This window comes from Toxotes jaculatrix, chromosome 11 (assembly GCF_017976425.1).
Source record: "Toxotes jaculatrix isolate fToxJac2 chromosome 11, fToxJac2.pri, whole genome shotgun sequence".
NCBI lineage: Eukaryota > Metazoa > Chordata > Actinopteri > Toxotidae > Toxotes > Toxotes jaculatrix.
In genome coordinates, this window is record NC_054404.1 from 10,956,708 (window position 1) to 10,983,185 (window position 26,478).

General features: G+C 41.4%; 1 protein-coding gene across 3 annotated transcripts in view; it reads right to left on the reverse strand.

The window, feature by feature from the left end:
* kcnma1a (potassium large conductance calcium-activated channel, subfamily M, alpha member 1a) overlaps window positions 1-26,478 on the reverse strand; it is a 138,854-nt gene that overhangs the window by 101,442 nt on the left and 10,934 nt on the right. For all 3 annotated transcript variants that reach the window (XM_041049314.1, XM_041049316.1, XM_041049315.1), the window contains exon 2: window positions 4,393-4,560. In XM_041049314.1, the coding sequence (XP_040905248.1) occupies window positions 4,393-4,560 (168 nt within the window). The remainder of the gene's footprint in view (window positions 1-4,392; window positions 4,561-26,478) is intronic.

The following is a 26,478-nucleotide window of genomic DNA, read 5'->3' on the forward strand; positions in this document are numbered from 1 at the left end:
GAGTTCAGTGGTCCAAAAACTATGGACATCGTTCTGCAGAGATGTGGAAAAAAGTGATATGGTCAGATGAGTCACGCTTGATGAGTGGGCGAGTGCATGTGTAACGTACACCAACAGAACAGTACAGGCCTGAATGCTTGACCCCTACAGTGAGGGGATCCTGTTATGCTATGGGGGAGTCATTTTGCTGGCACAGTTTGGGTCCACTTGTCCCCCTTAGAGGGAAAGGGTCACTGCAAATCAACACAAAGTTGTTCTGAGTGATCACCTTTATCCTTTGATGAAACATTTCTATCCCGATGGGAATGGTTTCTTTCAGGATGAGCATACCCCCATCCATAGGGCACGCAGGGGTTGGTGAATGGTTTAATAAGTATTAAAATGATGTGAATCATATGCTGTGGCCTCTGCAGTCACCAGATCTCAACCCAATTGAACACCTATGGAATATTTTGAAGCTCCACCACCACCATCATTTAAACACCAAATGAGGGAATAGCTCATGAAAGAATACTGTTTGTTCCTTCAAGTAGAGTCCAGAGATTTGTAGAAAAAATGCCAAGGCGCGCTGAGGCTGTTCTGGCGGCATGTTGTGGACCAACAACTTATTAAGACACTTTCTGTAGGTTTTTCCTTTAATCTGTCACCCATCTGTATGTTCCACATGCAGTGCCTTTGTGTGGACAGCTGTCTCACAAGGCTCAGAGATACACTTCCTCCTTTAAAGCTGCAGCTGCCACTTAGTTGCTTCCTGCTCTGCTTAAGTCGCCACGGACTAACTTTTTCGCCTATCAGTCATGTTCCAAACAGTCATTTCAAAACCATTTTAAAAATTTGGGAACTGATTATCATTTGCTTCTTTCTTCTCCTCTAATTTTGACCGCACCATCACTAGTTTGATTATGTTCAAGCTCATTACCCCTCATGTTTTTCCCTTTGACCCCGAGCTTAGTGTCAACTGAAAACTACATTGGATGCAGGTCATGTGTGAATGAGGCAATAAATATTTGATGGGGTGATATTGTAGAGGTGATGGGCAATACAAAAAGCAAAGGACCCACACAAAGGAGCAACATTGGCTCATGCTAGCATCAATCATTTCCCGTTGTATTTTATAAGGCACATAAGGTGACACAAAGTGTAATCGAAATTGGATATATGACCCTGTGCGTGCGTGATGGTGGCTGGGAGGGGCTCATGCATGCAAGTTACAAAGGCTATGATCGCACAAAGACAGGGGACTTTGACGTACGACCAGTCTGAGGAAACAATGTATTTGTCGGCACCTTTGTCCTGTGAAATCACACAAGGCACATAAATGATATACAACACATAAATTCACACAAGTGCCTGTGTGCACCTGCTGCTCTTTGTTTACTGTTATTACATGGTCTGTGCAATACCGTGAGCCATAACAGCTTTCTGCTCTCGCAGCCTATGGCTCAGCAGAGAGACTTCTTCAAAACAGGGTCGCTAATGACCAGGATGATCTGTTTCTCATGCAGCACATGTCTGGTCCTAATGGTTATGCAGTGTGGGTGGATATGTGTTCATTTAATTCCTTTCTCATCACAGCAAAGTAGTTTGGCAAAGTCACATTAGGCACCAATAACAAAACAGGCCTTGTTCTTCTCACACCGGTAATCCAGCCCAGCATGGGGAAACAATATGGGGGATTCCAGGGCCAAGATGCTGCCACGGGTGGATTTAGATTTGTCTGGTAATTCAATAAGCCTGGGGGTATACTTGATCTTTCACTAGCAGTGAAGTCATCAAGGAAAACAAATGAACGGGGATAGAGGGCTCTGCCTATCTGCCTACGGACAGAGGTTATCTGTCTCAATCTGCTTTGGCTTTGGCTCTTCCACCTGGATAGAATGGAGCCTGCATCAAGCTTTAATCCCACCTCTGTGTGTGTATGTGTGTCTGTGTGTGTGTGTTATTTCTGCTCTGCTCTGCCCAGGCAGACACCCCCCTAATGTCAGATGACTGAGCGCCACTACACAGCAGTTGCTATGGTTACCAGCCAGGTTCTGTGTACATGGATACTCATCGCAATTTTGATCTGCAGCGAAGCACTGATGGGAGAGCAAGAGACCCACAAAATCACTCACCCACACACAGACACACACTGTGTGTACATGTCTGGTCCTAATGGTTATTGTGTTATATATTTATACACAACCTACACAAGCAGATACACAAACTATCATGTATGTTCTGCATATGTGGAGAGTGCTACCATACATGTATCCTCAAATGTACACATTCCACCCACGTGAAGAGATTCACACATTCATTCACCTACACGGAGCACCCATCAGTACATATTGTGCTGCATATCATTAGACTGTGTACATAAGCAAACAGCCTGCTGGGCAGAATTATCAGCCCCACCAGAAGTAGCACAAATCACAGTAGGTGATACACCGGGATATATCTATGCCTAGGAACCCCTTTTAAAGCAACCACTGCCTTATTTCCCACTGACTTTCACACTCACTCTTTGTTACACTCTCCACATACCCGTCTGTCTCTCACTTGGTGTCTCTCTCTCTCTCTCTCTCTCTCTCTCTCTCTCTCTCTCTCTCTTTCACTGTCTCTCGCACACACACACGCGTATATACATACAGGGCAGATTGGAAGCACTCAGTCAGAGCAGAAGATGAAAGCAAGAGGGAGCTGTGTCCATGCCAGCCGAGCTGTGTGAGTGGGGAAGTGATGAAAGAGAGGCTCATTTAGTAAATTGACAGCTCCCTTCAGAATTCTTCATCTTCTTCACCATGAAAGACTTGAGTCCCTCTCAGCTCCCAGATATTCTCACCAGGCGTGAAGAAACTGTCACATTCCAGCAAACATTAACAATGACAGTGTTAGTATTTTAGTTCGGATCCATCTCCCTCCTGACTCCCACTGCTGCTCCATTCAGTCCACAGATGCACAGTGGACGTCTGTGCAAGACAGACATACTTGTGGTAATACTCTGATGCAAGTTCAGATGTAAAAGCAAAGCTAGACAAGACAGAACAAAGAATAGATTTAAAAAATGAATGTTTTCAATTTCCTATTTCCTTATTACACCTGAATTGTCTTATCAGTTACAGGTTGTTTTCAAAGTAAAAAACTGATGTAGAGACCCTCAATGTCTTATCTCAATGATAAAATGTTGTCATTTCACAAGTGCATATTGTCCAGGATGGAAATGATGTGGTCGACTGGAATGGGCCCCAGTTCTAATCATACACTGTGAAGTCTTTTCATAATTCATTCAGCTAAAAAAACAATGCTAGCTAGTTACAGGCTGCATGCTGCTCATAGCTAACTGACGGCTGCTCAGCGGAGCTAAGTAGCAGACATCTTGCTAAGCTGAGAGGAGGAGCACATGACAAATGCTGCTGATGGAAAGCCAGTTCTTAATTTTAATAATGCGTTTTGTTAGAGTGGCACAGTTGCATGAAGCAGAACAGGACAGAGGAGACACTTTTGAGTCATATGTTCATCACAACCTCAACCAGTGTCCTTTTTAGAAGCAGTGCTTTTGGGATATGTATTCTTCAAGTCATCCAGATTAGGAGGCACTACAAACAGCAGCTAATTCTGGTGCTACGACAATTTTTTTTTTTTTTTGTGACCTTTAATGGAAAGAATTAACTGTGACTATGCTGAAATATGAAAACATGGGAGCAACATGGGAACAGGCCGAATAGCAGCACAGCATCATATATATAATAAGTAGGATCAATGCACATACATGGGATTCGGCAAAGAGATTCTGGGGGCAGAGTGAGTGATGGAGTAAAGGAAGGAGGGTCAGTAGAGGAGAGGGACTGTAATTCATACCAAGAGAAAAGTCACAGTGGCAGCCTCTTACCTACTGTGCAAACACCACTTATGCTACCTCTTGTACTTGACAAATAAATACCCCCCTCACATTCACACAAGCATGTGCAAGCACACCCACACACACACACACACACACACACTCATCGGTTCAGCTGGCAGAAGCTCAGCAGAGTGAGTTACAGCGTGCCGCACATAGGCCATTGCAGCAGGGAGAAGGCTGGACAGTGCCAGCCAAATATCCAGCTGAGGTTCAGTGAGGACTGAGCATCCGCTGGCTTCTGTGGGGATCAAATTAATTGCCCTACAGTATGTCTCCAGTGGGACCTGCACAAAACAGGTGAGTAAATGTGTACATGGCAGTGGATTATACAGCGGATTAATCTGAAAGCCAACTTGGGTGTGAAAACCAGTTGCAGTTTGTTTGCCTGAGGAAAGACTGAACTGTTGCACTTGTCTTGTATAGAGGGTTGGGCCAATGATTTGTTAATGGCTTTGTGTCTGAATTTAGTGTTTGAGATATTTACATCCACTGGAGGAAGGAAAACCTACCAGAACTCTGCCAGTGAGTGTCTGAGCGGAGATCATGACACCGGCCCAGTCTTTGACTGAAGTCATCCATCCCACCTCGCTGGCTGGTGCCTCCTCCTTCTCATCAGGACCCTTTGGTGTCCTGTCTGCTGCCTGATTGTTGGCGGGGTTGTTCACCTTCTGAGCCTCCTGGAAGAAGAAATAATAGTCTGTTTTAGGAAATGGAGCATATTAAAGATAAAAACAGGAACATGGGCTGCTTAAGGGAGAAGGAGAATCAACAGTGGAGAATTAAAAGGCAAAAACGTGAAGTGGCATTTAACAGTGAGGACAGAAAGATTTTTGCTATGGGCAAATCTGTGTATGAAAGAATATCATCAAGAGACTAAACATCATATGAGCCTGGCTATAAAGCAGTATCTTGCTAGGTGGAAGGCAAAGGCTTCTGTACTCTTGAGCTCATGCAATTCCACATTCATGACAAGCTACAACCTCTGAGGGGAAAAAGAGCCAGCCATCACGCCATGATGGCATCCATCTGCTATATGTTGAACGTGTGTGTTTTGAGTTTGAGTGCATGAGTGTTAGATAACGACGAAATGTATGTGTAGAAACTCTTGCTGTTTTGCCCACATGGCTCTGTAAGTTAATTGTTCCTCAGGGTAGAGAGTGTAAGACTATTGTTCTCATTCAGGCCTTTTAACGTTCCCTCTCGTGTCCGACTGAGTGAGCAGAGTTGCATGGCAGTTCATTGACATGCTTTGCTTGGCTCAGTCACTGTATACAGCTGTTCCTCTCCAGCCGTTCACTCACTCCTGATTTGACACAAGCAGGCACTCAGGAATAAGTAGATTTCCCTGTGTTCTACTGCCTTAGAGGCAGCAAAATCCAACAATCACATGCATTACACACACACAAACACACAAAGAGGCAGAGTAAAGGTTTGCTTATGTCACCATCAGCCCCATAAAACCACGTGGTTAGGCCCAGTAAATAGCGTCCACGGAGAATCCCTGGAATTGCAATAACTTTCGACCCTCCCGAAGACGGCCCAGTGCTCCTGTCCAAGGAGGCAGGCTCGTATTACCGCAGGGTACACATGCAGCACTTGGAACACATTTTACAGTGTCCCTCCCTTCACAGTGATATCTGACAAGCAGCCATCAAAGCAGATTATGCGCTATGTCAACACAGTGAAATTTGCTTCCCAGTACTGTACATGTCACGTTGCTACAGTTTGTTTGGATGACCCCCAGTAACATGCAAAAACGATGATGCAAATAAAAACATTTGCTTGTTTTGTTTGTTTCTGTGCCTGACACATTTCATATTCAAGGAACCGTGTGGGCCAATAAGGAGTTGCACCCAAGGCCAAGCAACCACTGGGATGGCCAGTATGTGCCCACATGCAACACACAAACAAACCATACAGCAACTTGAGTATTTCTATGGTGCTAAAGAGCAGCACTATTACAGATGAGCCCAAGAGAGTGCTCTGTCCATTTCAAGAGGATTGTCTGGTCAAATTGGATTACATTTCATAATGATATGGCATGGACACAGCTGCTATTTTCCTAATTTGATTCCAACCCCATAACAATGCCAATAAACTGGCCCTAAAAAATCCTGACTTAGTCATAAGATCGTTATCTGCTCCTGTTGTTGGGCCTCTCAGTACTGCAAGTGGATAATTCAGTTACTTATGCTTTATATATTCATTAAATAGCTTAGTGTCAGGGGACTCACAAACTTTTAAAGCACCTGTCATAAGTGTTATTTGAAGCATTTAGTTTTGTCTTTGAAAGTCACACAAAACTGGCGCCTGATTATAAATGACGGCTACCATTACTGGAAGCAGACTAATCTTCCAAGATTTTGGGATTAAATTTTAATGCGTGTGTGGGAGACAAATCCATTAAAACTTCAGTAACTAAAGTAACTTAACCCTATGTTAAACCTAACTTTAATTCATCTCTTTTCAAATATTAGCAAATATTTAGTTTTCTTTTCATTTGAAAACTATGTTGATATTTCCACATAATAATTGTGCTCAACACACTCATGTAAACAACATCTACATTTCAAAGTTCAAGCTCATATCACAAACCCTTACATGAGTTCCTGTTGGCTGGAAGCTGGAGGATATGGTGAGATATAGTTAAATATACATATCTAACTGAATGTGCAGGCTGCATGACTAAGATTCTGTCTTCTCTTAAAACTCTCAACCCCCCACCACCCATCATCCATACTTTTTTCAGTACTCACTTGACTACGTAGCCAGCATGTGTCTCACCTGTCACATGCTGGAAATACTCAGCAAAGTGTGTATGCATACGGGTCACCATGCACAGAGATGTCTAAGGTTTCACTCTGATTGGCTTGTGACGGCTCGGTAGCACTCCAGGCATGTTGTGGTGGCGTAGTATGTACTAGTCTGTGCCCAGAAGTTACTTCTTAGCCAGAGGGCCCCACAGTACTCACAGAACACACCACATCACACTAGAACTACTCTATGTCACGCAAGTCACGTCTCACAGTAGCTCTCGGTATCTGTTTCTTCCTCTTCTTGTTACTGTTTCCTCCAGATTTGTTTCCAAGCATGCCGTAAATGCCTTCAGACGTTAGTCCTGTCACAGCAATTTTGTGGTAAGGACGGCTAACTGACTGACAGGTTCCTAGTGCTACATCACATCAGGGAAACACCACACGCCATGTCTATACAAATTAGGGTTTTTTTTAAAAGGCAAACTACAGGATAGTGTGACAAGCATTGCACACTAATTTCATTTTAATTGTAACAAAGATTCAAGATACATGTATGAAGAAGAATTTGATTTAATTATTTTGTATGTAATGTGTACTCTGTGTGTAGACCTCCACAGACACAAGGTTAATCTGGGAATATGCTCACTGGCACACACCTCAACATGGAGGTTATAAGAACACATTCAGTGGCGGTAATGTGTTATTGTGTGTGCAGGAGAGCATGTGTGTGGTGTAGGGGAGCACATGAATAATGGATGCAGTCATAAACTGATGGTCGGGCAGATCAGAAAAGACAGTGTAAACAAGGAATTGCTTCTAGTTCATTTGAGTGGCCGGCGGTAGGCCTAAGCCAAGGGAGGGAGAAGCACTGAAGCAGCCTGCCATGGGAGAATCCATCTGCTTGCTATATATACACACCTGTGATGTCAAACAGAGAGAGAGACAGGCAGAGGGAGAGGGGGAGAGAGGGAGCAGCAGGAGTCAGTAAATGTATTCATCACCATATTCAAAAGGGGGACAAAATGATATGATGAAAGTAGTAAGGATTTTTAAATAAATATGATATCAAAGGGCATGGTGTGCTAATGCACACCTGGCAGACACGTACACGGAAGAAAGTCACGCAAGAGAAGGCGGTGAACTCCGACACGCTCGTTCACACCTAAAGTGCTCAACCAGCAAAAGGTGGGGTTGTGACGCAGTCACGGGGAAAAACAATGTGTCTGTCAGTGAAATTAGTGCTGACACTCGTTTATCAAAAATGCTTCTACAAAGCATGACAACGGCCATTTTCAGCACTTTTTGTTAGTGGACGAGCGATTTCACTCTTTTTTTCCATGTTGTGAATTTAACTTCTGAAATGTAGTTTTAACAAATAAATTAGTTATGACAGAATTCACTTTGACCTAAATAAATATAAATCGTAATATGGGAATAGACACATTTTATTAATATGAAAAGTGGTGATGTAACACTTGTTAAATTTTCTATTTAAAAATGTATGTAGTTCATCTTCCTTCTTCAAGAAAGCTTTTTATAACAAGATAGATGAACACTGTTAATATTAGGACCGTACCAATTAACAGAGTACACAGGGGATACCTGGTAATAATGAGCAAGAGAGAGCTGGATAAAACATGGTTCAGGAAGGAAGACAGAAAGGGTCTGATAGTGACAGTCTATAGGACAGGGACAAAGAGATGGAAGGAGGAAGATGGGAGATGAAGGAGGACACCCAGTCAAACTAAGATTCAGAGGAAGGCAGGGAGACAGAATGACGGAACAATAAAGCGAGGGGGGCAGAGATAATGACAGACAGACACAAATTACAAGACATCAAGAGAGACAGGACACTGAGCAAACCCAGGACACACAGACAGAGAGGTGGAAGACAGTGACAGAGAGACAAAGATATGGCAAGACAGGCAGATAAACAAGTAGGTGAAAGACAGACAGAGGGACAGATTCAGAGCAAGAGAAATGGAAAGTGAGAGTGAGAGACCAGAGACAAAGACAGAGAGATAAGACAAGAGAGAAAGACAGAAACATGCCCATGTGACTCTGCTGAGCTAACAGGACTTGGCTTTAGCGCAGCTGTTCCTCTGGCTTTCGTCCTCATCGCTGGGGAAAACTCTATTCCAGTGTGAGAGGCTATTTATAGCTTCACCCAGGGAGACGTTAAACTAGTGAATCTCATAACACGCTCTGTTCCCCATGTTTGCTATTTTAATGCCGGTACAGTTACCCAGTGTCCCTGGGTTACAGACCTACACTGGGTCACATCGAAAGGGAAGAGAGAGGAAGAAAAGGGAGCCTCTTCCCATACTAACGCATGCACACACACACACACACACACACACAGTTACAAAGCTGAATCTGACAACACCATGTGGAGAAAAGCTGTTACTTCTGTTACTATAGGTCATGCCTACTGAACCATATAGAGCTAAGGGGGCTAAATGGTATAGACTAATTCCCATCAGGCCATTCCAAGTGACATGTGGCTACAGTGATGTAACTCTGCTACACAGAAATCCCCACAATCAAATGTGCCACAAATGTTATTATTGTATAGCTGTAACACCATGTTACATTGCCTTGTTTCATTGCTTCTTTATGTGAAAATCACACAGTTCAACACTGTGAACCAAGAAACTTTAAGATTGAGGTCATAAAAGCCACTGTAACTATCCAAAGATGGACAAATACAGCATCACAGTGTGATCACTGGTCTCACCAAGGAGACCAAAGCTATCAGTGTCACTGAAAAGGTTGTCCATCTCCAGAATCACATTAGCCCTGTGCTGCCCCTCTGTGCTGGGCCTATTTCGAGCACTGCACGCCAGAGCAGGATCAGACGATTTGTGGACACTGAACTAAATAGATGACATCCACAATGTCGGCAAACAGCAAGACAAGCCAAACAGTTTACATCTCTTTGCATCTCCGCTGGACAGCGCACCCATCTGCACGACAGGGCAGGGATTCATTCCTCAAAATGGCTGCAGTCCATGTACGCTTTTTGTCCCAACTGTGTTGCATCTCCTCAGCTAGCGGAGAGAAACCGTAAGATATTGATATGAGACAGCATAATGTAAGCCTGGCAGCACATGCTGTCTAAGATGCACATTCTTTCCTTCTGTTCAAACAAAAGAGGACAGGATAAAGGCATGTCCGCATTAATGTTACTTCCCTACAACTGGAGGGAGAGTAAAAGAAAAAAAAATCTTGAACGTACAGTCCTGTTGATTCATAATGCTGTACTGCACCTCTTCCATTGATACAACATTTCAAGCCCCAGTGGTCCAGGATAAAAACAGACAACGCAATGAATTGTGGGAGACTGAAAGGGCAGCACTTGTCATCCGTAACATCTTTGAGTCTTATCATCTTAATGTCAGGAGATAACAGACAGCCAGTGGCTTAAATGGGAGCATACTAAAGATGTAGGCTATATAATAAAAGAAGGTAAATGAAAGTTTTACATCAGAACATTTATGGTATAAAAAGCCTGGCTAAAGAGAAGAGAAAATGAGGTAATGTATTGGTCTATCTCTATTCCCTCTTGATGCAGTTGTTTGGCAGCTGAAAGCTGTAGGAGCTTAAACAGTCAGGAGAACAAAACCAAATAACACAAATAGCTGCTTTCACTTAGTTTACTCTGCGGCTGAGCAATACACAGCATCACAGCAGTTTCAGACCTCAAAAATCAATATCATAATTTTCTTTGCACTCTACGTTACTCGTAGAAAGCCTGTGAGAAGGATGATACCACATCAGTGGAATCTGCACCCAACTATCACCTCTGCTCTTGTCTGTGAAGCCCAAATAATTCACCCTAAACAATTCAGTAGCTGTCCATCAGACTCTGTCTCTGACAGACAGCTCGTCACCTCCTCAGCTAATCTTTGTTTCTACTGTATCTGGCTGCAAGTACAGATAATTGCCTGTGTAATCACCACTGAAACCAGGCTTAGAAAGATTGATGGCCTCAGACATAAAAACAAATAAGAGGCAACATCATTACTTTAATGCAGATATAGGAGTGCTAATTTAACAAATGACTTTGTGGGAGGGGAAAAAAGTACCATTAATGTGAAGTCATTATATACAACACACACTTTCTCCTCCACATGTGCACATGCAATTATTGGTCATTTAATTCTTGACAGGTTTAATTTATATTTTCTTTTTTTTTTTTCTTTTTTTTTTTCTTTACCAATCTAGAGATGGCTTGTTACTATGGTGATACTCAGAGGCTCATATTCTTGTTTTCAATGCAAATGAGTTCTGACTTGAAGGGAAACGCTTCAAATGTGTCCAATTAATAATCCAGACAAATGGCCCTCAGTGTGATTGCTGACACGAGGGGAATTTAGAAGCAGTGGTTATCAGACAGACCAAGGATGGAAATCACACTTTACACATTGTCTGCAGAAAGTCTTTCCTTTTTTGTATAATGAGAACATTCAACATTCGGTAAGCAAATGAAATAAATGTGCTCTGACCCAGACTATAACCTACAACATTTTTTTCCAGAGGGGGTTGCATACCATTTTATCATATCAGGAAGTAGGTGAAATGAAAAAAAGCAACATGCTTGAATGACATCAGCCTTTACTGTACCACAGCCATCAGTGACACAGTTACCTGAGGCTAATTTCCACCATTTTGTACGACAGTACAATGTACATGTGAATGAGTGTTACGGGATGAATACACAAGTGGAGCATTCACGACAAGCACCATTAAAAATGGTCAAGGAAGGTAAAGAATTTATGTCACAAAAAACATATGTTCCATTGACTGTCATGTTTCCACTAAATGCTACTATAGTGCTCCTCAACATGACACTGTTGTCCTTGTGATGTTCTTGCTGCTTTGAACCACCAGCCTCTATCTGTTCAGCTATACCCTGAGGGTTGACTCCATTTTCTATTATTGCTCTAAAAAAAATGGGACTTTCATTCATTCAAGGGCGCTGGACAATTTCGTGTGTGTCAGTCTATGTGTGTATATACAGTATGTGTGTGTGTGTGTGTGTTAAGGGCAATGATTGATTTGTATTTCATCTAGGGCTCGGTTTGTGTCGGCATCGCTTACCACGCCTATGAATCAGGAGGTAATAGTGTGCCTCCAAACTCGCAGCCTGTCTGGACCTCCTCACCATGGAGCCTGTGGCAGAACTCATACAGTGTGCGCACTAACAGGGCTCCATCAGCAGCAGGACACACTCAGCTGCACACAACACTACTGAGCCAAAACCTGGGGTCTTTTTTTTTTTTTTTTTACTTACCTTTTAACCACATTTCAGCATTGTAGGCAGCTTTATTATAAGATTTTCTGTGAGATATTCTGATGAAAGTTCAGATTATTACAGAAGCACTGTAGCATGAACACCTGCACCTAATTTTACATTCTCCAACCTTGTGTAACTATTTTTTTCCCCAATGAGTCTTTTACTGGTTCTTGTCTTAATACATTTTATTCTTGTTGGCTAGTCAACTGAAATAAGGAAAAGGTTAAAGACACCCTGTGGAGTTTACATACATAGCAATGTTTATATTCAAAACATCAGTATCAGCAATAATGTGTTATTTCTAATGAACCATTTTGGAGTTACTCCAAAATGGTTCATTAGAATTTTTTTTTTTTTAATGCTGTTAATGAACAGAAAACATGAGCCACAGGTTTGTTTCTTCCACAACCTCCAGTGAATTTAGAGAGTAGCAGCACAGACAATAACAACAGCAACAGCTACAACAACAGTTTTATGGAGGAGTCACCTGTCTTAGCCGTGATCCCCCTATAGCCCTCGCAACACTTTAATGAGCTTTCCTCCTAAATACAGACAGACGGCTTGCTCTCTGTCAATAAGAGACTCAGCTTACAACAGACAGATGAAATCGGGGGCCCATTACCTTCTGCAGAACAGGCCATTTAGGTGTTTTCCAGGAGCGGAAAACAACCAAGATGGTAGCTATTGCCCTAATTGGCTCCCTGCTGTCTAACCTGCACTGATCAATGACCCTGTTCTATAAAGAGCAACATCCAGACATGACTGGCAGATGAATTTTTTAGCAGCCTTCTGGTAGGCAGTTTTCAGTTACAGCTCAAAATAGTATGATTTAAACTACTACAATATAGAAAATTTGTATCTTGAAAAAAATCAAAACAAACCAAAGTGATGTATTATTATGTCAGTTTGAAACTTGTATGTTGTACTACTAACTTGTGTAAAATCTCGCATGTTATTGAACTTTCAATATATACCACCTTCGTTAAGCTTATAATTAAATTTCTTTTTGAGATGGTGTCAGAGAGATGTGAGTCACTGAACTCCTAGGTCATAGTTTGTGATTTAATTTTGGTTTTCCTAATAGTTTGTCCACCCCAGTATATATCAAACATACACACAGTGCAGCCAATGCACTTAAATATGCATACGAAGCAACAATGCAAAAAGACGAATTATGGATGGTTTATTTATCATCACAAAGAGTGGATTCATAATTCCTTTATCGACTGAATCAATTTCTCTCAAGGGAGAATGAGTTTATGTTCTTGCTTATTGATGCAATGAGTCTGTGTATGACATAAAACCTATACTTAGTGTAACAATAGACAATACAGCTTGACAATATCTCACTGCAAAGGAATATTACCAAATTCAGCAGCACATGAGAGCCCTTCAGAAGTGTTTTTATGTATTAATGGCCGCCTATTTGTTTGTAAGTTTGGATTCAGTGCTGTTATTTAATGAATCAGTCACTCACACAACAGAAAATGTGTAACCACAGAACAACAGATGAGTGGGAGATGCTGCATGATGGGATACAGGTCCTGAGCATTGCAGTCCATGCATAAGATATGAATGACTAAGTATGAGCGCAGTCTTTCAGCCAGCAGTATACTATATATATACACAACAGCATGTAGTTTGTCCAAATACTGTTTGATAAGCTCTGATTCAAAAGATTACAAAATCAGTTTCAAATGTTAAAACACAAGTGTGGAAGAAAAAACGTTTTGGTTATCTCAGAGGATATTTTTTTTTTCTTATCCTTGTTCCTCCAGTGCTGAGCATTCAGCAGGTCAGAGGATAGTGGTAGATGAATCTCTCTGACATGGAACAACATGTCTCTTTATATTTAATGTGTTTTCCTATGTGATGCATTCCTGCAATTAACTTCAATGAGCTCTCACACTGGTTAGCCTGTCTTCATCATGACCTCTTTTGATCTGTCCTCTCCTCCCTAACCATCATCCAATCAAACCACCATTATATACATTCACAGTTGGCTGACCATGAATCAACCACTGAGGTACAGTTTGAGGTAAACTGGTATAACCACATATCCTCTTATCTTCCCATTCTCCTTTTCTTCTCTTCTACCGCCATTGTCACCTCTCCTCCTTTATCCTACCCAATCACTTTCCCTTCAGTTCCCCTCCCTTCAGTTCCCCTCCCTTTCTTTTTGCTCTCTCCTCTCCTCCCTTTTCCACTCCACTCCACTCCACCGGCTTAAGAGAAGCCTGAAGAGACCATGGAGATTAGGCTCTCTCTGCTTGAGAGACAGGTCTCATTACCTTTATCTTCTCCTGATGCAATAATACTCTCAAAACTCTCGCTGATGCCAGCCGGTGCACAAGACTGAATTTATTAAGACAAGCGTAAGCCACACATTTGGTGTGGAACAATAGCAAAAGAGGTATGGGTTTGAATTTTAATCAACAGCTCCCCTGGGTAATTGTAAAAAAGACCAATTTGACTAATGGAGAGCCTTAAACTAAGCTGGATTTAAATTCTTCAAATTTCTGGGAATGTGTCGATTAGGTCCACCAATTGTATTACACAATAAAGGGGTCAACAGTGTTATTTGTAAATGTTCTTGTTAAAGGCAGTAAAAAAGGCAGTCATCTGAGCCTAATGATTCAGAGACTTGCCCTTGATTTGAGAACAGCTCAGAGGCTAACAAATGGAAGTGCAAATGATTTTCTAACTCTAGGCTCATTTAATCATTTTAAATTTAGATCTCACGCCTCCCACTGGGGAAAATAAATCAGCTTCCTTCATACAGAATTTGCATGTTTTACCCCTGGAGTTAGGAAGAGGAAACGTGGCGAGGACACGGCGGGATTGTTGTGGTTTCTGTTCTACTATCAGTCTACACCGAGGCCCCCATTGTGTTCCACAGGGAAGGTTGTGTTTCTTTACTGTGACCCCCAGACAGGGACGACTTTGACCTCAGCTAACAAGATCCATTAAGAGGAGATGAAGTCTGGATGAAACATAGCAGCAAGTGTGTATACACGTTCTCAAGCCTACAGAGAATAAGTGTAATTATGCAAGATGGCAGCACAGCAAACCAATCTGTGTGTTTATAGGAAAGGTCATTGCCTTCAGTGGAACACTGGACCGTATTGCACAGCATTAAGCCTCTATGTGATGTCGAGTGTAAAGTGGGCTGCAGGGGAGGACTGAGGCATCCTCTCGCTGTCTATCTCTGACTGCGTGGAGCTCAACTTTAACAAATCAAAGGACTTTCATTGTAGAATGAAACATCCACAGACACGGCATAGAGAGCTCAGAGGAAGAACTCTGCATTTAAGTCCAACCATGTTTGTTTGTGTTCAGTGTGAGGCGAACATCAGATCTGGTTTCCGCTGTGATCTGCCTGTTCCTGTTAGTGGCGTTGTTGTGTTGTGTTTGGAACAGGTTTGGGATTTGAGGAGCTGACAGAAAGTATTGCGGGATTGCCTTTTGCCTGAGGTTGAGAGAGGCATTCCCTGTGATGGCGCTGCAATGGGGAGGGGGGGGTGGTTTGTGCTGGTAGGGGTGGAGAGAACCACCTCCCCAGAGTCAGCAATTCGACCCTTGCAGGCTCAGTACAGGGTGCACTGTTGAGCTCAAATAAACAACACTGAAAATTCAGCACAAAAATAAAAAGTGTTGTCAGTGCGTGTTAGAGAGAGACAGAGATGGCAACAGCTTTCACATAGGATGATATGAAGACTGAATCAGCTCTCCTCTACAGTGTGCACTTGATCACTGCAGCACTGTACGAACCCAAGGACAAGTCACTGAGGATGACACACAGAAAGTGTTATGGCTGACATTTGCATGAGAAGAGGATTTACTTTATGAAATTATACTGAAGCAACAATGCAGGGAACAAGGGAGGAGTGCATGTGTCTGCATGATTCATCATGAAGCAGCTAGAAGTCTTCAAAGCTCTTCACTTAAACATGATCACTTGCTGTCCTTGCAGATGACACCTACAATGATGCACTACTAGGTCCTGTTGTGATGTGCGCGGATGTGGAAGGGCGGTCATTACTGGGCTTGACATCCGTAAACGGAGCCAATGATAAAGTGGTTGCAAATACATACAGCATTTCCTCTTTTCTGATAAGTGAACATATATGCAAAGGTTTAGTGTGAATGACACAATGTGCATTATGTCATAATGAGGACAGTTTCCGCTTCATCTGGGTTTTGAGACACCACATAGCTAAGAGCTAGCCTCAGTAATCCACTCATCTAGATGCATTATGCCTGTTGCAGTGAAGTAACCTCCAGCTCATGAGCTTCTCTTCAAATGCAGCAATGAGGAAATCCACATCACTAATCCTTAGTCTTAGTGCATTTACTTAACAGGCCCTGGACAGCCAGTGAAGGTTTACTGTAAGAAAGTCTTCCTTTCCTCTTCACTAGCTAATAGCCACTGTTAATCAATAAGGTTGTAAGTGCTTTTTAGTGCTCAGCACCAGGCTCATTTGTCAAAATAAAAGCCGTAAGAGCCCGAGGGACTAATCAAAAGGGATGAAGCAACAAGGAAATTTGCAGCTTGGTAACATGAGAAGGAGTCAGGCAGGGATGGGGAGGGTCACAGCGGTGATTCAAGCATGTTCAGTGGCAGCTTCAGATTACAGCGTACTGGAGATTTTGTGTCTGTTTTATCCAAAATAACAATCTAAGAAATATTATGATTACATTTTTAAATCTTATCATTGGAGTAAATATCCAATATGTCATTTTCACCTACCACTGGGGAAACACTGGATTTAATTGATAATCATTTAATTGGTAATATTATAAACAAATAGGGGGAAATAGACAGACAGACAGACAAGGCATACACATTTTAAAATGAAGTCTTGAAAATGTAATCAGTGAAATTCTGAAATTCAAGTTGTTTCATTAATGAGTTCAGTACTAACATATGCATTAATATCTCCCCATAGAAATCCACTACAACTCTATCAAGAGAAATCTAGCGTATGTGCATACGGCACAGGAATGGGTGAGATCATGATGGACAAACGTCACTCTCATAAGAGCAGTCCATCGCTCATTGCTTGTCGCTTAGCAACAGAGGCCTGGCGGGCAGACAGTAGGTGTGTGAGACAGAGCGTGTGGGAGGGGAGGACTGGAGGAGGGGGGTAGAGAGAGGGACAGAGCAGGGAGAAAAAGACACAGAGGCAGGCTGAGAGAGGAAAGGCAGAGGAGACGAGATGTGATGCAAGACGCGCCGTGGGAGTAATGTGGCCAGCGTCAGTAAATGACTGTGTGGAGTAATCGGAAAAGTGATTATTCAACAATTTGAAAAGTAGCAGATGTAAACACTGGTGTCTGTCTTAATTATGTTACACAAAAATAATACATTTCTTGGCCTTAATGTCAAATTAAATATCTGCATTTGACTAAATCCGCATTGTTTTGTTCATCAGCAGAATTTACTAATTACTAAATTGTAAATTTAGGTCCAATTAGACAACAGTTTACATAATTTGTTCAATAATCACCAGCAGAAGCACATGTATGGAGGTAAATTATAAGAAACATCTTTCTGGCACCACAGCAGAGGATAAAGAAAGTTAAGAGACCACCTTAACAAGTTATGTTTCTTCCCATGTTGGTTGTAACATGAAAGCTGCTCTGTTGTTGCTTTAAAATATAAATTGTTTTTCCTACCACGGGGGCCATTCTGCTGTTTATAGATGCTCTGTTCACACTGTGATTTTTCTGATACGTGAACAGACTCAAAGCACTGACAGAAACGAAAGCCAGATATATAACACCACAGGACTGTAATTCAAAAGACTGATAAGTAAATACACCATAGCTCTGCTGATCAGATTATGTTTGCTCCAATTTCAACCTAAAAATAATCTGGTCAAAGGAGTTGATATGACAGCTGCAATAGACAGAGAATAGCTTTAATCTTGTTATTATGAAATTATAGTGTGCACGTAAATGCACAGCATGTGTTGTATGGTCAACCTGTCCACAGCGTTTCACCACCTCCCACCCAATAATCCAATCTCCATCTCCATGACCCAGAGTTCCGAGAAATAAGCAGATCAGGGAAATGACTGAACACTTAAACTGTGTAAAAGGCCACTTGACAATGTGAAATGGTATGACATTTAAAGACTTCCACCTCTGCATGAGCCCATGCATAGCTAACACCTGATCCTTTTTGCTGCTATTCTGACCCTCTACATTAACTGTCGTTTTTTTTTCTACTGTCTCAGTAAAGGAAAATGAACAGCTGAAATCCAAGTCAATAGGGGCTCGTATTTCTAAAAAAAAAAAAAAGGAAAAAGAAAAAGACAATAATATTGTTTTGAGACATTGTGCTTCTTTGACCCGTGTTCATAAGGTTTAAGCAATTCGTGTTAATTTGAAACATGAACCACAGCCAGTGTTTCTGAAACTAACACAAATATTCTTGTAAGCTGATCAACAAATGAAACGGAGGAGCAATTTTGCCACTCGAGAATTGAGCAGGGAAGCACAGCAGCACAAAGCAGCTTCACAATATTACCAGTGCAAAATCTGTGCCAAGAGTGTGGCAAACACTGATTCATGAACAGAAAAATTGAACACAGGAACACAGAGAATGGGTTGTGTGGGAAAATAAACTAGGCTAGTTACATATTTTGAAATGCTGATACACAGTTTCTAATCTCATTTTAAATACCAGGGGTATTTTTTTTAACACATTTATCAAGGTTACACAATTCTAATCTTTTATTTCCCATTAATAAAAGATTAAAAGGTGCAGCAGTAGGCAAAGGAAGGGCGTTCTAATAATGCAGGTGGCAAAATACCAAAATACCATCACGTTATTTTTAGCTGGGTGGAGGGTGAAAAATAGTCCAAGTGCAACCTTGGTACACACTCAATCCTCGCAGCCTGGGCTTTACAAGACATATATTCTCCTGCATTGGTCTAATGTCACCAACAGCAGCCAAGTCTCAAGGAAATGTCAATGACAAGGATAGAGCTGTGCTAGTGTAGCTTAAGAATGCTACAATTCATATTGAGCTTTAATGGGATCACACTTAATGATACCACCGTGACTGACCAACGTGTGCTATACCTTTTGAGGTAATATAAAGCCACTGCACGTCATTCACTCTTAGGGTCTTTCAGTTTTTGATCTCTTAAACTTACTGTCAGTCAAAATTCAGTCCTGAGTTTTTTCACATAGCATGACTTGCTTGAAAATGAAGCACAACAATCCTGCGTGCAATAAACAATAGATATACGATATTCATGGTCTCCAGTTGCATTTCATCGAGCCCTTTACTGAAGATATTTCAAATGACTTTTGTTTCGAATAGCAGGCTAGATTAAATTTTGAGGCAGCATCTGCCAATCGATCAGCATAGCACGGCTAAATACTCCAAGAAAAGTAGTGTAACAGGAGACACTCTCTCGACCAACTTGCTGATGGAAAATATCCAAAGGACCCAACTGACAGCACTCTAATTCGATCACGTGTGTCGCAGTTGCAACTAAGCTGCCTCCAAATACCCCCGTCTATTTTAAACCGCGTTCAACAATGACAGGCCGCGAAGACTCCAGTATGCCTGAAAAAACATTACGCAAAAGGAAAGAAACCAAACACCAAAGCCTCTCTCTGTCTAGCATGCGTAAGTGTGTATTTGAGTGTGCGTACGTATGTGCAGGATCCATGCCTCGTCATAGCCTCAGTGTGCCTTAGGGACACATTTTTTGTGCTTGTGCTATTACATATAGCTGAGTATAACACTCTCTATCAGAAAGAGTAATGGGAACACCAGGGCGTGATGTTATATAAAGATCATTCATCTAATAAATGCATATTAGAGTTACAGTAGACATAGTTCATTACCTCATGTGCAGTATATACTGTATGTATGTATGTTTTTATACTTTTATACAATTCAGTCACCGTGAGAACAGAATTATCTCTCCATATATTCTTATCTTTTCTCACAAACATGTAAGAACAAAATAAGAGTCAGAATTTATTGACTGTACAGCAGTAAAACATAACACTGAGGTTATTTCTTTTCCTGCTTAATCAGAGCACACTGGTGCCCTACAGCTGTTGTTTACTATTAAAGCAGGATTAGGGCCAAGTTTTGCCGGGTAGTTCCAGGAGACGGCACCGATCACATGGTTGTTCCCACAGTGCCTGGGTCTTTGAGATCATTTCCTGCAGAGTGTCAAGCCAGTAGGGACAAAGGCCCTCTCCTCTTCTGCTCTTTAGCCACAAGACTAGAAAGTACAGGTATGAAAAATGTCAGGTTGGACTATTTCTTTCACATAAACCTCCTCCTGTTTCCCATGTTGCAACAAAAGTAATTTTAGTTATACATAAATGAACAGGCTTGGAAACAACAAAGAGTAAATATTGTGGCCCTAGGATCAAGTGCGCTGTAAATGTATAATGCACTGTATATTGTGAAAAACAGCTTGAGGGATTTTTTGTTATTGATTTATGAATATCAGGGTAAAGAATGCCACCTCCCAGCTAAGTCTCGGCCCCATCAATAATGCAGCTACAGTATCTGTGTCCACACAACAAACGAACAACACACTGGCTTCTCCATTATTCATAAGGGATTCCACCTGTAGCACCGCAGTTGTATTATATGTGTCCCATAGGAAGATTTGCAGGAGCTCTGCACAAGCCATTAAATACACAATTTGTAGTGGTGCTACACTGATACTACAATGTTCTGCAAATGGAGCTAACACACTTCAGTGCTGCTGCAGAGATAAAACATTTCCTCAATATAACTGGGACAAAAAAAATCATCTCAGTCCATAACTAATGCAAAATGTCTTTGTGAAGAATGATTACCATTCTTGCAGAATAATGACTTACATAAATACTAAATTATGTAATTTTCATAATAATAATAGTCTTTCAACTAAATTAACTAAAAAACTAGACATAGTTTTGAGAGACAAGAAAACACAAACTTGATAAGAATGTAATTTTCAGCCATTTTCTGGTTTAATGATATCTGGTACAAACAAGAGTAGAGTCACCTTTAAAATTAGAGGCAGCTCCCAGCTGTTCTTTGTTGTTTTGTTTTTCCATAACAGAGAGGAGGACAGAAAGCATCTATCCCCGGCAGTTACTGGAATGGGAAAACAAAAAAACGCACTTTGCCTCTGAACACTGTTGACACGGACAGAGACAATTTCTGAGCACCAAAACCATTTGGTTGGAAAAATTTGATTGTCTCATTTTGTCCTTCACTTTCAAATCTCAAAAGGCAAACAAAATGCATTCAATGCCTTTAGGTGTGCATGATGAAGCAGATGTCCAAATACATACAATATTTTAGCATGTAAGAACAGTTGCTCTGGAAGTTTGAACTCATAATATTTCAAATCTAATTTGATCATTGAACCTCCCCAAAAAATACTGTTCTTCTGCATCAGCCTCTAACATGGCAAAGCTATTGCTTTCCTTGTGTCACAATAAATGAACCTCGCTCTTGTGTGAACCAGAAACCAGGAGGTCACGGCCTCCCAGGAGGTGAAAGCTAGGTCAGGCTTTCCCACATAAAGAGGGCCACAAGCCAGAGGAACTTTAGCCTGACACTATATACAGTATAAGCTGTGCATTGTATGCAGGTGGAGACAATCATACAGACCACTACTAGTGCTGTGTCATTTAAGCTGAGGTTATTATGACCAATTATATTAAGTTTACTTTAAAAGACTGCTTATTTGGTTTCCGGATGAGTAGCTCCACTGGTTACAGTCCACCATAAATGGCTATTTGAAATTTTTACACTTTGGTTTTTGTGTGGATTGAATAAGTGAGACGTGTTGACGTGTTAATTAGCACAGATATTGTAGCAGGCGGATTCTTTTACCTTTAGACACAGCAAGTCAAGCTGTTTTCCTTGCTTCCACTCTTTAGCCAGCTGCTGGCAGTAGCTTCATTTTTACCACACAGATACGAGAAGCGAGTTCTCCAAAATGTCAAACTTTCCCTTTAAAACTGTCCTTCAGACTACTTTCTGGAGCCCCAATTTACTTGTTTCCAGCAGCCCCTCTGTCCATATTGTCCTGCCCTGCCTCCATGTATGTACACTGAGGTTGCACAGAAAAGTAAACCACCACCTGTGAGGCGTGTGCGCAGCCTAAATGTCAGACTCCTAATGCTTTTAATGGTGTGTGTATATGTGTGTATGTGTGGGATTGGGGTGTGGGGGAGGTCGGTTAGGGTGGCGTCCGTGTGTGTGCTATATTATCTGTGAGTAAAAACAGCAGGGCCAAGGCTGGCCCTGAGACAGCAGTAAATCACATTATGCATTGCAATCTCTATATATCACAGCCACTGCCCACTGGCTTCCCACTGCTGTTCCACGTCTGCTCGCTGTATTTCACTACTCTACAAAGACTGAACTGAACTCAAGACATCACAGGATAACATTGATGAATTCATAATGTTTGGGATAATTAAATGTTTTGTGTGCAAAATGTCCTTATCTAAAGTAGCTGCAGTGTAACAAAGAAGCTCTCTTTCTTTGTGTTATTGGACTGGAGTGTGGAAGTGGATGTAATGACTAGACTCTGGACGGCTGAACAAGGCTAAGAAAGATCCTCTTTATCTATTTATAACAAGGAGATGTATTTCCCGACTTGTGTGTCTTTGTTCTTATCGCCTAGCATGCATTTTTAAATCACATAAACCCTGTATTTCTCACACCCACACGCACCCAGTGCCAAGAATGGGTTGCTTTGATAGACAGGGGGCATGGCAGTGATGGTCAGAGGCTGTGCGTCAGAGTAATTACAGAGCAGCCATCTTAGCAAGCCAGAGCTAGTCCCACAGGAAGAGGAAACAGCAGCAAAGCAGCTTGCATAGGTAGGGTTTCACCTCAAAAGACACCCCGCCTCTGCTCCGTTCACTGGTCCGTCATGTGAGAACACGCAGACGGCTAATTTCTCCTACGACCCTTGTCAACTTTGACCCTGATCCCCTCTGAGACAGGTGAAAGGCTCCTTCTCCAGCCATGCCCAAGTTACAGAAATAATCCATTTCTGATCCCCTGAGCAGGGGTCAACTCCCTAAAGGGTGGGAGTGTAAATCACCATCAAATAAAGACAGAAAGGGCAATTAATGTTCTCATAAACTGTCAAAAACAGACAGCTGACGATTGCATCTGTTTACTCCCCTCCTGTTGTTCATCTTTCTCCCTTTCACCCTGTTCTCATCAAACTCTCTTAATTCTGAGTGACTGGTGAGGGCAAGTCTTTTGCAGTGTTTTAACAATGCTGCGTTTCCACGTGTCATTTGTGATATCACTTATGATCTGTTCCCCCTGTGTTTATATCCCTGAGGGCAGAGGGCCAAATGAACAACAAGGGCTTCCCAGCAGAGATCACTCTTGCCTGGTTACAAAATTCCCAGACTGTGGCTCTTCTAGGGGAGACCTGAAGGACAAAGTTGCCAACAAGTGGGGAAATTAAAGAGAACAGACTGATAGAGAGAAAAAAGATGAAAGCAAACTTTTAAGCATACTTCTGTTGCTCATTCTCACTTGAGGCAATGTGCAGTAGAGCAGCTGCTAAGCTGAGCGATCTCCTGTTCCAGCCCCTTTCAGAGATCAGAGCACAGGGCAGCAAGACAATTCAGAGCAAAACCCAGCCTCCGTCCATCAGTACTGACCATCACAATCACTCAACTCAATCAGGAAATCAATCACTAAGCAAATTAGAGAAATAAGATTCTTAGATGTTCATGATTTCCAGAAATGCAGAGGAGGGAGGCGTGGCAAGGTTATGGAAGAAGATGAATAATGTACAAAGACAAAATCTGTATCAAAAAAGAAAGAACTGTGAGAAAAAAGCAAAGCATTTACATTGTGTCACTACCTCTATGCATGTATCTAATCCAGCCTCACTGTTTGTAATTTCATCTCACTACCTGCCTCACTGTTTATTGCTCACTCACCTATAGCTGCATCAAAGCTGTCTTAAGTTACTGCTCGTGCAAACCAAACATTTTCAACTGCAGGCGCTTCACATTTAAATTTTTCGACTGGTGAAACGTGGGATGGCTTTTACTGTGAGGTGGTCACATGAAGCACAATGTGTTTGACACTGAGGTTAGGGCTGACAGCAACAACAGATTTCAGACCTGAAATCTCAGAATCGTTATATACATTCAGCTTGAGGATATTTGGCACGGATGGAAAGCTGAATTTAAACTTCCCCTCATATATTTTGTTTCTATCAATCTTTCTTTTTCACCTGAATGTCCAGCGTCACTAAATCTGTTACTGGCAGTCAGGCTTTTTGAACAGCAGAAGATTTTAGAGAAGGATTTATTAAAATCTAAGTGTTCTTTTCATTTTTGTCAAGACATAGCACATGGTTGCACTCTAGAGTGCATTTCTGAGTCTGAGCTCTGTTTTTAAGTCTCAATTAAAGGTGTGCGTGGGATAGTTCTTTCAATCCCACACACGCCCACTCCCTCGAGATTTCAGACCATTACTGCCTGTTCCTGCAGATGTGCCAGCCCACTCCTGTCGGCAAGAAATGTTTTTATTCAGAATCTCTCAGCCCTATCCCACGGGGAATATAAAGCAAATTAGCCCTCATGGATTTTTTTTAATGCTATGTTTTTACAGTTACTCAAGTGTTTAACAAGCCACCTTAAGAGGACACGCACTGATATTAATGTGCTGGCGATTGTGCTAATGTTTAATAATCTAATCCCGCTAATGGTTTATAAGTAATCCATAAATGTAAATATACTGTACTGACAGGAATTTCAGATTACCCTGATTACCCTTTATGAAAAACATGTTCACTTTGATTTCAACCAAATTGCCACTATCACTATAAAAGCTTTGTATTGTGAATGTACAGTGTTGTTACAGTTACAATGAAAATACAGAAGTAAAAACATAAAACAAAAACCTATCATAAATAATCAATCAGTCAATCATTTTTCTATTTCTACATTACCAACCAGTGGGTTTAGCTGCTTTTCACTGCAGACCAAGAACAGGTGGAACTAATAACACTAATTATGGCTCTGTTCCACTCGCCAACAGAGAGCCAGCATGCACAATACCAGAGATCTGGAACTGGTAAACTGAAATGGAATGCAGCCATTACTAATGTTATTCATCACACACATACTTTTCCTGATGTGATACACTGAAAAAAGAACTTATAATCAATTTAGCTAATATTATCAGCAGATATTAGCACATTGGATATATTTTGTTGACGTGTTGTATGTTGGCCGACAAGAATTGTGAGTACAGACAGGTTTATTTTCTACCTTTAAACTGTGAAATGTCACAGTCTATAATAAGGAAATTGAAGGGATTCTAAATTTTTTCATACCTTTCTCAAATTAAGGTATCAACCTCAAAACTCCTGTAATGGTCAGACTCTATAACTGTCTTTTTCCTGATATTCATTGGAGTTTCGGAAGTTTAACAGAGATACATTTGCCAAATGAATCAGTCGGTCCCAACCCTTCCGGATGGATTCCTGGCTTTATTCTCACACACAATGGAAAGATTTTCTCTGACTGTTGTTTTTTTAGGTTCACAAGCTTAAACAAATTTCTTTTGGCTGTGTGAATTTCTGCAAGCCAACCTTTCTAGTTGCATAAGAAATTGTATATCCATGACATTTACTGAATGCATTTATGTTCCCCAAAGAATGAACCCTGTCGATTCTGAGCACTCATGAGCTTCCTCCCAGTGGTACCCCTTAGGCCAAAATGTCAACTTTGCACATAATGTAATCTAATATGCATAATCTAATAAGCAGATTGCCATGAAATTTGCTGAGCCAGTGCTCCCAAGGGGATAAACCCACTTCTTTAGCCCCACTCTTATAAGAAACTTTACATTTTTAGCCCCACTACTGGTAAGTGTCTAAGAATAACACTATCGTCAGTATGTTTGTTACATGCAACACTTGTACTTGAAGGACTTTGGCCTTTCTGGCTGTCAGTTTATGTTATGTTTAATAATTCTAGCTCAGTATGATTCTATTCTGCTCCCATACATTTGTTTCAAGGAAAATACAAAGGAGAATGTTGTGTTGTGATGAAATTCTGAGTGTGCAAGGCTCCAGCTCCTTACCACAGTCTGTGTAACACACAGGGATATTCAGATAGTCCTCCCATGCACCACCAGCGCTCCACTGCTGCTACATCAGCAACCTCTTCACATCCCTGCTTAGGGATAACCAATTAATCAATCAACATTTCAATCTATATGAACAAAGATACTTCATGGAAACACTGTGTAACTAAAAGTTCATTTATTAGGAAATTTGCTTTAATCTTGTTTTAGAATATTCAAAGTCATAATTTCAAGTTTTTGAGACAATCTACTCTATAAAAGCCAGGTTACTTTTCCCCATCTATATTTTCGATTAGAAACAAGGTGTTGGAAGCAAAAATATGAACTGCATTACAACCAATTTTAAGAACTGAACAGCACAGAAATAGCCACCCATACAGGACGTGCATGAGAGGCCTTGCTCGGTCGCCTCTT